The sequence below is a fragment of the Carex rostrata genome, chromosome 20, assembly GCF_964058835.1.
Source record: "Carex rostrata chromosome 20, lpCarRost1.2, whole genome shotgun sequence".
NCBI classification, from domain to species: Eukaryota; Viridiplantae; Streptophyta; class Magnoliopsida; order Poales; family Cyperaceae; genus Carex; species Carex rostrata.
Genome location: NC_135937.1, coordinates 4,572,413 through 4,590,534, shown reverse-complemented (window position 1 = coordinate 4,590,534; position 18,122 = coordinate 4,572,413). Strand labels below are relative to the sequence as shown.

The 18,122-nt window shown below is 33.8% G+C and overlaps 1 protein-coding gene across 1 annotated transcript; it reads right to left on the bottom strand.

Moving 5' to 3' along the window:
* On the bottom strand, positions 1-4,191 carry LOC144572119 (putative inactive purple acid phosphatase 1). The gene is made up of 12 exons (XM_078321540.1): positions 3,890-4,191; positions 3,710-3,801; positions 3,507-3,573; positions 3,294-3,416; positions 3,079-3,171; positions 2,845-2,974; positions 2,627-2,708; positions 2,394-2,526; positions 1,914-2,119; positions 1,644-1,769; positions 1,132-1,441; positions 1-501 (listed from the first exon to the last, which is right to left on the bottom strand). Exons 1-12 carry the CDS (start codon positions 4,079-4,081, stop codon positions 193-195), a joined length of 1,863 nt encoding a protein of 620 aa, XP_078177666.1. The 5' UTR covers positions 4,082-4,191; the 3' UTR covers positions 1-192.
* Positions 4,192-18,122: the final 13,931 nt, after the last annotated feature.

Sequence of the window (18,122 nt, the reverse complement as noted above, 5' to 3'; positions counted from 1 at the left end):
AAAAATCAATTCAATCTTTCGTTTCCATCTATATCATCCACCATGACATCGCTTGAAAATTGTTTCAGTTCATTTTATTGAAACATTCCAATAGTACTTTATTGAAAACAAATCAGTACAGATTTTACAATGAACTACATAAATTAACTATCAGCTTCAGATTGAACAGTCTCCATTGATGGCGCATTATGTTCAGGTCGCAAGCGTGGTTCTCGGACAGCTGTCAAATGCACACACCAAAACATCCTTATAATCACGTGAAATCGTGAAATGGTCGTACACATTCCCATCACTACTCTTCTTGTACTCAAACCGGAGTGTGGTGTGGTTGAAGGCTGTGAGCTTGACAAACCCAAAATCAAAGTCTCGGTAGAAGCTCCATTGTACCGGGTCATCCTTGATGAATGGGGTGAGGTATGCACCAGCTCCACCTACAACGACGTGTGTGGTTGCTGTGAACGGGCCTGAGTAAAAGTTTGACCCATCTTCCTGGCATTGACTCTATAACAAGTAGAAAAAAAACCCCATCAGTATTCCAAAAAAAAAAAAAAACAGAAATTTTTTTTTGCTGCCAGGGTAGATATCAATCTATTTTCAATTAAACATTTCAGGCACATTCATTCAACCCAGTAGTCCTAAATTGCTGCAATTAGGCCTCAACTAAAACTTAAATAATAACATTACAATCCTTAACCCAATTTTGTGTAAACCAATGTCAATATTTCACTCAAATGACCCTCATCTTTGCATCAAATTATACCAAACTTTTTCTTGATTACAATTATCAAGACATAAAGACAAACCAAACAAAAATACCCCTAAAATGAACTACAAATGAGAGTAGGAATATCTGCTGCATTAATGCTTGGTTTTGTACCATACCTTGTAAATTGAACAGGTCTCTTGCATATTATTGTTGTGGCCAGAAAAGAAAAAAGTAAAAAAAAAATAAAACACAAGGGCATCTATTTACATGTTACCCTCACTTTATAGTCTTCCAATTTAACACAAAATTTCCTAATTTAACAAAATGAAACTCAGTCAACTTCAATTGCAAGCACTTGAGGTTCAATTAAAATGTAATTGAGCTTGAATCACACGCAACTAGCCTCAAACACTATTCTACCATACCTGGTAAACTGGGCATGTCCTTTCGTAATTATGCACATGCCCATAAAATGCAAGGTCAACTTTGTACTTTTGCCACAGGTCTTGTAAGCTATCTGTCCCCATTGGCTCAGCAGAGGTGCCCTCCATCTGGTACCAGTCGCACGAAGAATACCCCAAGACACGGTGCCCCAAAAATATCAACCAAGGCTGTTTTTCACGGTCAACCGATGAAAGACACTTCTCTATGAATTTGTATTGCTCTGAACCGCGTCTCCAATCCTGTTCAGTGTCCGCTATGCAAAACCGGAACATGCCATAGTCGGTTGCATACCTAATGCAAGGTTTTTTGTATTAGGTTCAATGATTTCTAGGGTATATATAAATCTAATGGTTTGGATGGATGGGGTAAACATATAGTGTACAGCAGTAAATAATGGCAAATTTTATGCTCTGATCAGGTTGAAAAAAAAAAATGGAAATAGGAATTTTGGCCAGCATGTACCAGTATTCATATATAAATTTGCTTACTATACCAGAATTTTGCGCGGTTCTCAGCTGGCACATAAAACATGGTCTGAGCCAAAACACCACATTCTCCACCTGAGTCGATGTTGCTATAGAAAGACCCCGTATTAGGCCAATCTCTTTCATGATTTCCACTATAAAAATAAAACAGAATAAGATCGTTCCTGTTTGGTTATTCCATTTAACACTTAATATCAAGTTGCACATGTAAGAGAACAAAATAACAGATTTTCATTTAAGGAACTTCACATTTGAATAATATAAAAATCAGAACTAACCTTCCTATCATGTACGGTATGGTCGATGCAATGGGTTCGATCTGAGCTGTGAATTGGTCCCACTGAGACAGATAACCATTGGCATAGCATATATCACCTATGTGAAGAACCATGTCTATATTATCGATGTCTCTTATAAGTTGGTTGGTAGTGTTTAGAGATCCATACTGCCAGTTATTGTACTCATTCGACCCGTCCGCCTCTGCCTAAAATGTACAAAATGCCTAGTCATTCTCAATTTTATTTATTATAAAATGGTTCTATGGAACCACACATAATGTTTAAAGGGCAAGATTTTTTTCATAAATATCAGAAAAATAACCTAAACAAATAATTAAACCAGTACCCAAAACAGCTGATGTAATACTAAAATCCGGCATGATTATTCTAGGTCTACATTTCAAAAAACAGAATTTCTATACCAAAATATTAAAGTAGTATTACGAACTGACGAACATACACAAAAGCACAAAAACATACCTTTCCCATATCACCAAATATCACAACACTCTGCAATGAGTCTTGACCCGGATAAGGAGAAGCCTTAAATTTATACTGTTTGCTCCAAACATATGTTCCGTTTAATAACTTATGACCTAGTCGATAAGTATATCTGTCATGTTCCAGAACAGAAATCAACCTCACAAAAAATGCACGATGGAAAGTATATAATATATACAAGAAATTAATAAAATAAAAGAAAGAAATTTTACAAGGAGTTAGGCCAGAGTTCTTTTAGGAAACTCGTGTGAATAAAACCAGGATCACGCCATCCAACAGTTCGTGCTGGTGAACCTGAAATATGACACTTGCATTAAATTGTTACGATCATGCTTGTGTTTCCAATTGCATCAATATAATTTAATCTTTGTTTAATGAAAAGAAGAAAAAAAATAATAGAATATGTTTTTGGTTAATGTTAAAAACTCACCGCACAAGCTATTTCTAGTAAATGTTAAGGTCCCAGAGGGAGAACGGGTTTGAGCTTCTCCTTGCATGCCCCACTCAACAAAAGGAACTGCTTCATTAATGCTGTATCCGCTTGTCCATGTCACTGTCATCTGTTTATCTCATCAATGGAATGAAATCATGATCGGCATGATTAACCTATATAATATCATGGTACATCAAATTTTTGAATGGTGAGAACCAAGAATAAGCATACTTCATTCCAAGATTTTCCTTGGGATAATCGGGGATAGACTGGAGCCTTTGGATATGCATATTCCACCTTATTTGATACTGCTATCAGCTTTGGCTGAAACAACCAGAAAATCAAAAAGAACAGAAAAATGAATCAGTATTTTCACTCGTGTTCTGAAAATAATAGACCAGGTATATTTATAAGTCAGTGTAGAACTGTAGATACAATATACATACACTTGAAAAGTTGCCCGAAAAGAGAGCAAAAGAGAAATCAGCCCTTTGGTTGATTAGTTGAAGCTTCAATAAGCCCTTTCCTGTTTTGGAATAATTTTTATTTTTGAAGTTCGCAAATTGGTACTGCAATTAAAGCCAAATTAAATGATATATTAACACCTTATTGCATAAAAACGTGCCAAAATGTCCTTTTTATGTTGTTGAGTAAAGAACCTTAATAGGAGCGCTGCAGAGATATGGTGGATGTTGACTTGCAACCTCCGGCTCACATGTTTTGGCACTGAAATAAAATAAAATAAAATAATAATTTCCCATTTCCTATTTTTGGTAATGTCATCTTGCATGACATCTTTAGCTTCTTCTAGTGATTAATCATCAAAGTAATTAGCTCATGTTTTATTATTTCGGGTACACACCTGAAATTCGCTGGTGAGAAGACACCAATCCAGTCGTTCTCCGAAGGATTGGGATGGTAATATTCAACAGTGACCCACTCACTAGTTTGTCCCTAAATTTCAAGATCATGAAATTATTCCAAACTAATTCTATACCTTACATGTACTGAGAGGGAATAATTTTAAGTAAATAATCAGTACCTTCAAACCAAGCACCAAGGGAGAGGCCTTGACATAGGCTGAATCGTGGAGTGAAAAAACGGTATTTTGAACTAAAATTCTTGACAAAGGCTGGTGTACCGTGTTTACCCTATCCTTCCGACCATGGCCACTTCCAATGCTAATCACACTCCAAAATATCGCACAAAAGATCCACAAAATAGTCTTCCTCATGCCTAAATAGAAACCAGATCAACTGAAGTATTGATTGATTAGCGACAAGCTAACTGATTATCTAATTTGAAGCTTATTTCATTATTAAACTATAGGGAGTTCTGATACCGATTGTAGCTTGAAGAGAGGTGACACAGATTGACGAGAAAGACAAAGGTTGGTCGTCTTTATAGGAAATTAAAGACAAGCACGTGTGAACTGATTGGAGAAGCTCTGATTCTCTATGGCTTGTATGAAGACAAAACCATGCAGTAAGCCAACAGGTCACTGTCATGTGCTGACTGCTGACATTATGTATGGAGTTGAAGTCGTGACAGAGAATTTCATGAGATGTCACGGAGGCCAGTCTAATAAAAATAATATGGTCTATCATTAGAAGAGAATATATGTTAGTTTGCTGTGGAATTGCAAGCGATGAGATTTAATAATTGTGTGACGATGAACTCAAAAGTATGTCATCATGAATCTCATTTGAAAGATAAAATTGCATAAAATAAGTTCATGATTTTAGATTCGCAAAATTTCTTATAAATCGTAAGAAATGTGGACGACATTGAAAAAATGAAAAAAAAAAAAAAAAATCACCTCTAAAATCTGTTTAAGAGATTGGGGGGGGGGGGGAGGGGTGATGGGGGGATGGGAGTGGGGAGATTCATATAATTATTCATAAAAATAATATGGTCTGCCATTAGAAGAGGGGATATGTTAGTTTGTTATGGAATTAAAGCGATGAGATTTGATTTAGGGGTGTAAACAGATACGGATAATCCGCTCCGTATTCACTCTGTATCCGGAGATTATCCGTATACGGATTAAACGGATACGGATAATTGCGGATGTGAGTACATATAATTTTTGTATATGGTGAAAAGATGGCGAATACGGATACAGATAATTTCATGAAGGTTAATATCCGTATCCGTATCTGCAATTATCCGGATCCGAAATTACTTCAATCAACGTTGACTTTATTGTTCCGGATAGAAGTTGTTATATATTATCTCATATTCATTTCAGTCTTTGTTATGTTATAAATGATAATACGATATAGTTTTCAATTTAATCTCTTTTTCGCTGGTGATGATACTACAATAGTGCAATTTTCTTTCCTTTTTACCTCCATTTCTTCACTCTCCATTCTTTTCCATAAAACCCGTGAATATAGTATGCTTTTAGTCTATGTTAAATTGGTTTTAATCATTGTTTCAAGACAATAACAAGTCACTCTTTTGTATCTTAAAGTGCATAACTCAATTATCTGACAATTATTCGTTCTGTATCCGTATTCGAATCTATATCCGTTTAAGGCGGATATGATTTTAAATTTTGATATCCGTTTGCTATCCGTATCCATATCCGTTCATTGAAAGATGGATACGGATATGGTATTAGCATTATCCGCTCTGAATCCGCTCCGTTTACACCCCTAAATTTGATGGAGATAAAAATTTGTTTTTGAATAAAACAGAAATCCATGAATACAAATATATTTATAATTGGTTATGATTTATGAAAATGTGCTGAAGTGAGCGTTCATCTATATTGTAAGATTGATTATGAAAATTATTATATTTTTTTATTCTAAAATACTTAATATCAATACATAATTATTAATGTAATTAAATAAATTAATTAAACAATAACATAAAATTATTATTCTTGTTTCATAACGAGCTTTTTGCTCGTAAGTTTGTTACCCAATCACCGAAAAAATTAATTAAAATTTAATTAACAGATTGATCATTTCGGTGATAAATACAAAATTTCCATTTTGCTTAATTTTTAGAAAACATTTTTTTATCACTCTCGTATTTATTTTCATATATATATTGACTAGGGTAACAAATAAAAAGTAAGATTAATAATTAAAAGTTGTTAAAACAAGGAGAATCGATACTAGAAAGTTGTCGCTTTGACATGATTACAGGAAAGAAAGAGAGTTCCAATCGATAGGAAATAATAAAAAAAAGTCTGCTCAAATATTTTTTTCCACCATTGTAGAGGGATTCAAATCTGAGCATCCTCATATTCTTCCGTCGATCACAAAGTTTCAATTATATTTAATTTATTTTAATAGATTATATTGATATAAAAGAAAAAAATAATTGAAGCGGTGTGATCGATTTTGAACGGTTCGGATAGAAGAATAGGAGAGTACTCATTTTCTTAAGAAAATGAGCAGATTTGAATCCCCAAAAGAGAACACGAAAAGAAAGAGGACTGTTTGGATATTATTTTTTTTAAAATAGAACCAATCTTAAATATTTTAACAAAACAAGCACTTGATTTCGGTTTTACAAAAAACAGCTCCACCTATAGCAGAATCGGTGGAGGCACAAACATATCTGCTCCACCGATCCGCAGGATCGGTGAGGCTATTTACTATTATTTATGGAGAAAAGGTAACGTTCCCCGGGCTACAGTCCCCCGAAAATCTCCGCATATAAAAGCCTTCGCTTTTTAGCTTAGTTCCGACGCGCTTTTAACTGCCATAATTTCAAGTACAATATGTATGTTCACAGGATAATATGTGTATATTCACGGGACAATATGTGTATGTTCACAAGATAATATGTGTATGTTCACAGGATACTATGTGTATGTTCACAGAAGGTGGTCCCCAACAGCTGTCACACGTTTTCATCTGGGACCACGCGGTTTCATCTGCAGAACATCCATTGAACTTGTTTATAGGATTGTTTTCATAGTATCACAGGATCTAATGAACTTGTTTATATGATTAGCGTAAAAAGTCCGGGGATTTTCGGAGGACTGTTAGCTGCTTCCTTATTTATGTGGTCAGATTGTATATATGAGTCATAAAATGGCTCCACCGATCCCACGGATTAGTGGAGCAAACATCTTTGTGTCTCCACCTATTTTTTATAAAATCTAAATTAATGGTTTTTGTTTCGTTAAAAATATTAAATTTGATTATATTTAAAAAAAATCTTGGAGATTGATTGGACCTGATTAATCTCTATTTACTTGTTCATAAATATTAAATTTTGAGAAATGGGTTAGTAATGCTAGAACAGATGGGGGATATTTGTATGGGATTTAGATATGTTCAAATTAATAGGGGGAAAAATAGTAGCAGGATACATAATCTAGCATATTTAGCCACAAATGAGAATTGGAAGCCTACGGGCATATTTGCACTAAAAAGAGAAAAATTGATATAAAAAAAGACAGAATAAAAATAGAGTTATATAAAAATTATTTATAATTCTCAAATTTGAATATAGAGAAGATATTTTTTTTACGCTGACTCTCCTCTCTCTCCTTTCCCTCTCTAAACAAGCATGGCGTAAATATCCAAATTCGAATATACGCGGAGATTGCAATCATTTTTATTAACATTTTAAAAAAAAAAGTTTTTTACAAAATTGTCCCCTAAAACTTTTTTTTTAAAATGCCCCGGCCTCCTGGCCTGGGGGCGGTCCACCCTCCTAGCCAGTGTTTTAAAAGTCGGTTTAGTCGGCCGAATATTCGTATTCGGTTGGAATTCAAATAGAAAATGAGTATTCGGTTTCGAATATCCGGCTGCATTTTTTTTTTCCGCATATTATCTATTCGGCCGAATTTTTCCGAATAGAGAATAAGAATCTGAATAAGAACCAAATAAGTTATAATTTAATTTATTTAAGTTTGAACTTATGTTTTATTTATACTTATTTATAGTTTTGTAATTTGTACTGTGGGTTGTTAACTTTTTCTAACTTATGTTATATTTTATTTATGTTTATTTGTAATGTTTATCTATATTTATTAGAGTTAATGTCTATGATTTTTCATTTGAAAATCCGAATATATAAATCCGAATAAAAATATGAATATGCAGCCGCATACCGTATATGCGATATGCGGTGGCTTTCCGAATACCGAATAAGAACCGATTATTAAAACGCTGCTCCTAGCAAACCACCCGGGGCAGGGGCGGTCCACTAAGGACCTGACCGCTCCTCTATTGGGCGGTCCTCTATTTTTTTTAGAGAGATCTTAATATTTTTATTTAAATAATTTTAGTTTTTTTGTTTGTTTATGGTGTATGCTAAAAAATAAGACATTTGATATATTTATGAGTGATGTCGTAACTCTTTATAACTTCGATTTGATCTGTCAGTTGGATATCACAAGTCTAAAAATAACACTAATTAAGGACTTGGCCTTGATTCAAAAATTTCTAGCTCTGACAGCTTGTTGATATTTCAAAATTTTTGATTCAATGATGTCTTGAAGCTTTGATCTTCTTCTATGAATTTCTGGTACTAAACTGTAGTTCAAACCTTAAATTAGATCTATGTCCATGCACAAAGTACTCTAGACTGACCTCTAGTATGGTACCAAGTCCAAACTCAGCAGCCAAGCACTAAGCAAAGGCCACTGGTATAGTGCAATGCACTAAAAACATCAAAATTGACCTCTGCTGGTAAATCAGCAAGTCTGGACTGCTGTAAGGACCAAACTGCAAAAGTGATTACACCAACATGTAGAGCATTTAAAAATACACAGAATTGACACAAATTTCAATTTATTTGGATTTTTCTACCGTTAGTTATGAATTTTCAAAGTTCAGTTTTCGAAAAAACTTTAAACAACCATAACTTTGGCTAGGAAAGTCAGATTTGCGTGTATTACCACTTTTCGGTAAGGAGAGGACGAGATGGATTCGAATTTCGCCTGGGTAAAAACCCCCGGGCATCCAAAGAATCAGAATTAAAAAAAAAATATCGTTTAGTGCCTCAAAAATTATGTTTAAGTTTTCGTTCAACGGTAGACATGCAACAATCGGTATTTTGTTTAGTCAAAAGCCTAAGAGATTATTCAAGAATTATCTATATAATTATTTTAAAATGCATTTGCTATTTATTGTGTTCGTTTGCCTATCTCCGAGCAAATGGTATATGTTGACAATAATGAAATAATCAAATTATTCTCTAAAAAAGAAGAAGTGGACATCATTGATGCAATTTAACGATATTTCATTGTGTATATTTAAATGAAATAAATTATTAAGAATCAAGGCCAAGTCCTTAATTAGTGTTATATTTAGACTTGTGATATCCAACTGACAAATCAAATTGAAGTTATTAAGAGTTACGACATCACTCATAAATATATCAAATGTCTTGTTTTTTGGCATACACCATAAACAAAAACAAAAAAAATTTAAATGAAACTATTAAGATCTCTAAAAAAAAAAATAGAGGACCACCTAGTAGAGAGGCGGTTTGCTAGGAGGGTGGACTGCCCCCAGGCCAGGCGGTTGGGGCATTTTAAAAGAAAAAAAATCTGAAATAGAGGACAATTTTGTAAAAAACTTCTTTTTTTAGGGTTTTAATAAAAATGGCCATGGAGATTGCATTGAAATATAAATTTCAATGAATACATAGGATGTGTATATCTATAATAGCTTGTATATACAAAAAAAATAAAAATAAACAAAAGATTTATGAAAACGTCACCTCACCTCGCTATAAAGAGGTTCTAGTACTTCAAAAAAAAAAATCTTTACAATATTTTCGAAAGAATATTCTTTAAAGTTCTAGGAACAAAAATCTAAACCGATGGCATAATTATAGTGAATGTACCTATCAGGAGTCGCTATTGACAATGCAATTGTTTACTAATGTGCGTGAACCTCTTCATTTTTAAAGTGAAGATGTGGTCCTTTTGTTTTTTTGAAGGTCAGTGAGAATACTCTGCTGAAATTTTTTTTTTTTTGGCGTAAAGTCTATAGACAATTTTATTTACTAAAAGTGTGATAAAATAGCTGCTACATAAGATGTGACAACAAATGTCTTAAAAAGTGTACAGCCGTAAACAAGTGAGAATGTTCGCTAACAATTTTTGTTGATAATAAGAAAGTTATTACAAAAGGCTTCCTATATATTTACAAGATCCACTAGGTAAATTTACACTGCACTAATCCCTCGTACAACCTATAGCATTAATTATAGATTTATAGGTTCCTATAGCAATTATTAATCTCTACCGGTAATTTTCTGTGAGGATGTGGTCCTTTTGAACGAAGGTCCGGCAATTATCTTTATTTTACTCTGCAATATAAGTTAAATTAAAGAGGTACGTTAATAATTGTCGGAAAAAAAATTAAGAATGAATTATGCAGAGATTATTGTGATAAAATATGAGTCCTATAGATTTCGAAATTTATTTATGATGGCATCTTTAATATACCGTGCATTTAAATGATGTCACTTTTTCCTGTTGAGACGGAAGTGAAATTTCTCGTGTCAAATTATTTTTCTAAATTAAAACAGTAGATCGACTTCTTGCGAGCCCATGAAAAGAAAAGGCTTTTTAAGTTGATTCGTTTCTGCTCCTGTTCGATTTTAGTTTCTAGATATATGTGAAAATATATTTATAATCTGAACGCAGTGCTAAGTTACTCGTGGAGCATCTGAGCATCTCCCTTCATTTATTTTTATTTATCTAGTTATATTCTGATGTGGATCTAAAGCTTAGTAAAAAATAATTAAGCTACCTCTATAATTTTAAAATTTTAGTTATACGTATAGAAATTTAATTCAATTTTAAAATTTTTAAACTCTTTATATAGTCTAGTCACCCTTAATAAATGACAAATGTTTAGTTGTAGCCTAGTGGTTAAAGCTCTATTTTGTGATTGAGAGATTTTGAATTGAAATTACATTGACTGTAATTGTTAAAATTTTGTAGTTCTGCTCCTAATTATATTATATTGTAAAGTAAAGAAATTGCGATGAATGTTCAGTTGCATCGCACCATCCCAAGGAACAGGATTACATATTATTATTTTGTCAGGGAATAAATATTCCTATTCGGAGAAAGCGGGTCGTTAAACTATGGAATCCGCATCACCCCAGGTACCTGAGGTACAAATGATGAATCTGGACCATTCATTTCACTTGACACGAATCTCAAAGCAGACCCCCTAAGCCTCAACATCTACTGGATTGAGTTTAGCTTGGATGGAATTAAATTGGGCCGTTCATTTTTATTAATTGCACCTCAGGTACCTGGGGGGATACAGACTCTAAACTATGTGCCACTTAGGGGTGAGTAAATCGCTCATAACTCGTGAGCCGCTCATAACTCGCTCATTAAAAGCTCGTCTAAACTCGCTCATTTATCCGCTCATTTAAACTCGCTCATTAACAACTCGCTCATTTACTTAATGAGCGAGCATGAGCATGACCCAACTCGCTCATAACTCGCTCATTAAGCATTTGCCACATCTAATCTGATATCTCCATATTATATCTAAATTACGGCCCTGATTTACACTGAAACCTGTGCTTTAAAGCCTATAAATGTAGACTTTTTACTTATATTTCGATGAAATGTGGTACTGCTATGCTTTGTTTGGTATTTTGCAGGAAAAAAGGGCGAAAAACTGGATCTGATAATTTTTCATACGGGCCGTACAAGATCTGCCCAACCACACAGAAGGTTCCACAACAGAAGCACAAAGTCTCCAAGACAAAGCACAGGCATACGACCCGTACGGGGTCCCATACGGCCCGTACGGAGTCCCATACGGCCCGTACGGGGTCCCATACGGCCCGTACGACGCTAAATTGGAAAATCCAGCTGAAATCTGAAATCAGCTTAATTTAAGGAGGCCGAAAAGGAAGCCTCTGCAGACTCAATCTGGGTCATTAAAGGAGATATTACACACCAGAAAAAGGGGGATTAGGTCATGGAATAAATAGAATCCTTCTTGGAGAGATCAGAGGGGGGCATGAGAGAGAGATCATTCCTCATCATGGGGGGATCAACCTAGGGTTTGGGAGCGACGGCTCGGCTTGGAGAGCAAGTAGAGAGGAGGAAAACGAGAGTTTTGCGACGGATCTTCTTCGTTCCTCGAGCTTTGCCATGAGCTCCCTTATCATTATCTTTACTTGTTTAATTTGCTTTCTTTTCTTTTAGTTTCTAGGGTTAAGATGTAGTTTCTAGTTTGGTTTTGTTTGCATGCTACTTGGATTTTGTGTTGAATGCTTTGTTTTTACCTTGTTGAGTAGTATTTTGATTGCTTTATTTGTGCTTGCTTGAATTGATTAGTCATCCCGTTAGATGAATGCGCACATCTAAGTGTTAGGAGCCAAGTCTATGACATTTAATCCAACCGAATAAAGTATATGAAGTAGGGTGAAACCAAGGAGTACCCGAAAGGTGAAACTTTCCTTGAGGCGAAAGTCCTTGGATACTTTTAGTAAACCGACAAGTGACTTAGATAAATTAGGCCAAAATGCGAAAGTTGAGGTTTAATGCATCTAAGAGGGAAGTATTTGAGTCCGGTAATCGAGTACTAGGCCAAAATGCGAAAGTTGAGGTTAGGTATCTAGATCTGGTCGATAGAAACCCTAAACATTAGCACCAACGCAGAAAACAGTAGCTGCAGCATTAACTCGGGATCCCCTACGGGCCGTACGGGCCGTATGCCTCGGGGCTGGACAGAAATGAAATCTGAACCCTGGAAACGCCTTTTTATTCTTATTAAACAAAACCCCAAAAATATTTATTGTTTTGAATATTATTATTAATCTTTTTAAAACACCAAAATCACATTTTCAACTTCTAGAGTTTATTTAATTTAAGTAAAGTCCAGTTAAGTTTCAACCGTCCCTGTGGATCGATACCTGATAATACTACGCGATTAGGATTGTACACTTGCAATCTGAGTCGAAAGTGTAATCAAGGTTAAAAGGTACAACTTGCTGTACTGAAACTTTGTGCATACTTTTGTGTGAACATAATCCTTGCCACATTTAATCCTATGTAATTTTGTGTAACATCAACCTTGCCTCATTAAGATTGATAGATAGTAAGCATAGTTTCATATTTGATCATGTGTAATATAGTGAGCACAATGTAACATTTAATCGTGTGTAATATACTAATATTCATAGTTTCATATTCATTTTTTTTTGTAAATCGGCAGAACCAAAACCTCCGCCTAAATCTCAAAATAAGTAATAGTCATAACAACTCTCTCATTTAAATGAATTATGACAATTTGTTGGATTTTGTTATGATGACTTTTAACAAATTTTGTTATGCGTGGGCACACTATATAATTTTGTTATGAGTCATAAGTCATAACTCGTGAGCCGCTCATAATTCGCTCATTAAAAACTCGCTCATTTACAACTCGCTCATTTATCCGCTCATTTAAATTCGCTCATTAACAACTCGCTCATTTACTTAATGAGCGAGCATGAGCATACCCTAACTCGCTCATGCTCGCTCATTAATCACCCCTAGTGCCACTCAATGGTAATTGATAGGTATCTAGGGATTCAAAAAGAGAAAAACAAATTGGATGACCGCACAAGGGCTTCGGATTAGATTTCGGTGTTAGTGTGTAAGGACCAGAAGCCTGAGAATTTAGATCAGCACATGTTCAGACAAGAAGACGTGAACGTCGACTGAGGTTGAATTAAAATAAGAAGAATTAAAAAGTTTATTATAGTATAATTTTATTTTATAAAGTGAGATTAAAAGTATTAGTATATATAAAAATGAGTGAGTCTATGGTACTATGCATATTACGATTTGGCACCGTGCTACGGCTTTATATTCGAGTTTTCAAATCCTAACGGTCGATCCGAACCGTTCATTTTGTTCTCCATATTAATATGCGTTTGGAGACCAAATTTTATATTTTTTGAATTTTTTTTACTATTTTTTTAGATATTTAGAAAATCACTTGATCTGAAAATTTCTGGACCATAAAAAAACAGTGATTTTCAATAAATTTAAAAAAATAGTAAATTTTTTTTTCAAAAAATATAAAATTTGGTCTCCAAACACATATTAATATGGAGGACAAGATGAACGGTTTGGATCGAGCGTTAGAATTTGAAAACTCGAATATAGAGTCGTAGCACGGTGCCAAATCGTAATATGCATAGTACCATAGACTCACTCTATAAAAATTATAAATTTTTTAATTTATACAAGGTTCTTAATATTTTTTTTCAATGTAATATCTTATATCTTTCATGTCTGTCTGCGGTACCGTAGGAATACCACTCAGAAGACTGATGCAGAAATTCGTAAGCCTCCATGCTGTTCTTTTTTCCTATAATTTTTCTTAATAAGACAGGGTTCAAGACACAAGTAGGTCTATATGCTGTTTTTAATTAATTTTTGATATCCTCACATTTTTTTAAAGACCTGACAAATGTCAATAATGAATAAAAAATATTACTTGATAATTCTTTGTTTTATAATCTTGACAATCTTCGAAAATAAAATTTAAATGTGTAATAATATTATAAGCATGATTTATATTATTCACTTGTTACATCTATACAAAATAATGAGACGATGTATGTTTTATTGTACATCAAACCACTTAAAATTTCAACTGTCCGAAATTAACGATTAACAATGCATCTATACTTAAATTACATAAAATTGAATTGTTAGTTGTTTGTGATCTAAAAACATATATATTAATTTACTTCTCAATATTTAATTATTGTTTAATTTATTATCAATATTATCAAATTATCACTGTCAAGTGATTTTACCTCGTTTTTCTTATATTTTGAGCTGACATATTAATTCAGTGTAACGTCACCTCACCGAAAATTATATTTTTACCATATTCACAAAAACAAAAAACCCAAAACACTCCAGTTTAGTCAGAATTCAAATTTGACCCAAATTGTCAAATTATTTAGCGGCCTCAAAGATAGAAATACAGATTCAGTGAAGTAACCCAATTTTTGGGTTTTAGATCGAGACCATCCAATTCAAATCTGCGACAATCCAACCCGAAGTGGAGCGCACACATCCCAAGTGACGGATTCGAATTGAACAGTCCCGATCCAAGACTCAAAAAATGGGTTACTTTAGGGGATCTGGACCCCAAAGACTGAGGGCTGTCAATTGGCTCTGCGGCCCTAACCTAGAAGCCTCTAAATAAAATAGCAGCCCCATTTTTTTTTTTAAGTGATACATAACATTTTGCGTAGAACAATTTTAATGCATTCAAACAATTGTGGGGGACCAAATATTGAAGGAATTTATTCAAACAATTGTTTAATCCATGCAAACAATTTTGGTGGACCCACATACATGTAAAAATATTATTTTACCATCAAATTTGAATTTCATTTTGTTGGGAACATTTTTTAATGCATTCGAACAATTATGTGGGATTCATTATTGGAGGAATTCATTCAAACAATTGTTTAATCCATGCAAACAATTTTGGTGGAACCACATAGATATAAAAATCTTATTTTACTAATCAAATATGAATTTCATTTTACCGGTAACATTTTTTAATGCATTGAAATAATTGTATGGGACTCATTATATTATAAAAATATTTTGTTACCAATTAGATTCATTGTTTAATACATTTCAATGGCCGAAAATTTATCACGATAGTGCGTCATAAAACTTTGATTGGTGCCTCTATTTCATTTGGAGGCCTGAATGAGAATCTGAGGTAATTTTTTTTTTTTTTTGTAATTATGATATAACTAAAAATTGGCGGTCCTCAGTTTTTGGGGCCGCATAATGATTTGGCGGTTTGAGTATTTCTCGAATTCTTTAGAATATGAGGTAATTTGGTTTATCTTTTTTGTAATTATGATATATATAAATAAAAATTTCGGGTCACCCCATAAGAACCAGTTTAATTACATTTAACCAGCAGTTACTGTTGACAACAGTCAATTATTTCATTTTTATACAGGATTTACATTTTTAGCAAATCAATATTAATTATTTTTGGAAAAAAAAACACACAATAATAGTAGCCGCCTAGCCGGTGCTAGCTAGATGATAGAGATATTTGAATTTATTTTATTTATTGGTTCAGTCAGTTACTCAGTTTTATAATTACAGATTTGTAGAGGGGCGTCTGTCAATTGGTTTAGTTATATTTTTACTGAATATGTGCGTCTGTGAAAATTACAAGCTGCAGTCTGCAGACAACGAAGCAACGCAAAAAAAAAAAAAAAAAAAACAACATTAAATTTGAGTTTAAGAATCACAAAAACTAATTAATTAAGAGCAGGATTAAAATACTTTATTGATTATGCGTTTTAATTACATCCCACATCTTTATCTCTAATTTTAAAGTTCAAACGATTCGAACCGCTCAACATGATATTCATATTATAAAATACTTAGAGACAAAATTGTATATGTTTTGTATTTTCTTACTATTTTTTGTATATAGATACCAAATTATTGCTTTTGGATGATCCAGAAACAACGATTTTATACTTATCTAAATAAATAGTTAAAGAGAAAAATAAAAAAATAAAAAATTTGGTCTTTAAACACATTTTATTATAAATGTTATATTGAACGATTCAGATTGACTGTTTGGATTCCGAGAACATAGATAAAACTGTGGGTATAATTAATTGGGGCACAAACATTTTAACCCTACTCATTAATTAAATACTTACGAGATTTGAGCCACAAAATCCAAAGACAATAATGACTCAACAATAGAACAATTTGTTGGAGTAGAACTAGGGTGTTCTTAAGTTCACCAAGTTTTTTGATGAACTCAAGTTTAAAATTCATCGAATTGACTTTAAACGACAAATTTGAATCGTTAAAATATGCCTACTTTACAAGTGATGAATCTACGTGTAAAAAATTTTAATTTCGAAATTAATTTTATATATAGTTAAATGGTCAAAAAACATTAAAAAATGAATGCATTAAAATTAATTTATTAACCTTTTAATTTTAACAGCTTGACTTTATACTAAATTGATTTAGATGTTTAAAATTTTCACATGTAGACGCATCACTCGTACGATAGGCGGGTTTTAACGATTCGGATTCATCATTTAAAACCGATTTAATGGATTTTAGACTTGAATTCAGCAAAGTAAGAACACCCTAGTTCTACTCCAATTTGTAGTCTAATTTCAACGAATTACCTCAACCAACGTTTAGACTTAGTTCACCTGCTTCAATAAAATTAAGCAATATTCACTGTTTCAAAATAAAGGTGTAAACGGGGCATACTATTATTGCACGAGCAAAAAACTGTAATAAAATATATAAACTATGCAGCTTAATAAAATATTTTTCAATTACCATTTGACAATTTTTTTTCTTTTCAAATCATGCAGACAATTTCTCATTTATCCACTAATTTTAATATATATACATACATACATAGATAGTACGGCTAAGACCAAGGTAGTAGTTTATGGGTTATGGAGATACTCCTTTTTAAACCGTTTGATTCACTTTAAATTTCGTGTTTTTGATTTTGTTGTTGATCAAAATAGACGGAACGGACAAAATAAAAAACCCACCTCTCCACCAGGCCATGCTCCAAAAAGGGTTACGTGGAGGGAGGGAAGGAGAGCGAAGGTGAAACGGCGCGTGACCGTATAGAAAGAGAGAAATTAAAGTGGGATGGAAGGCAAACTCCACTGTAGCAAGGGGAATTAAGGAGAACTTCGTGTACAATTTTGCTGAGATTTGTCCATCCCGATTTGAGGTGTAGAGTTTACTGTGAGGAGGTGAAGTCTCACGCGTCGTCCTTCCCTTCCTCTTCCATTAATGGTGTTTCCCTCTTTCTTTGAAGCACAACTTTAGTCTAAGTTTTAACGTCCCCTCTCTCTCTCTCTTCCTCTCGTGCGCTCTCTTCCTCTTGCACGATGAGGGAGTCAAAAAGGCGACTCTCCCCTGACCTCATGCAAAAGCTAGACCGCCTCCTATCTCCGGTGCCCATCCTCCAACCACCCTCCCCTACTCTTGTGCTGTCCTCTCTCTCATCACAACCAGTCGTTAAAAACCTCGTTATTTCGGTGCCAGACCCCTCACCAAGGAATCGCTTTGATCCCCTTTCCGACTCCCTCGTCGAGCGACGGCTCTGGTTGACAGCGAGAGTCAGTGTGCTCTGCATTAGGTGAGTCTCTCTCTCCCTCTCTTCCCCTGCTATGTTAACAAACTGAAATGAATTTTTCAAAAGGAAATTAATTTGGGAAAATATGTGCAATTGAATTTGGTAAATTGTTCTCGAAATAGATGCAAA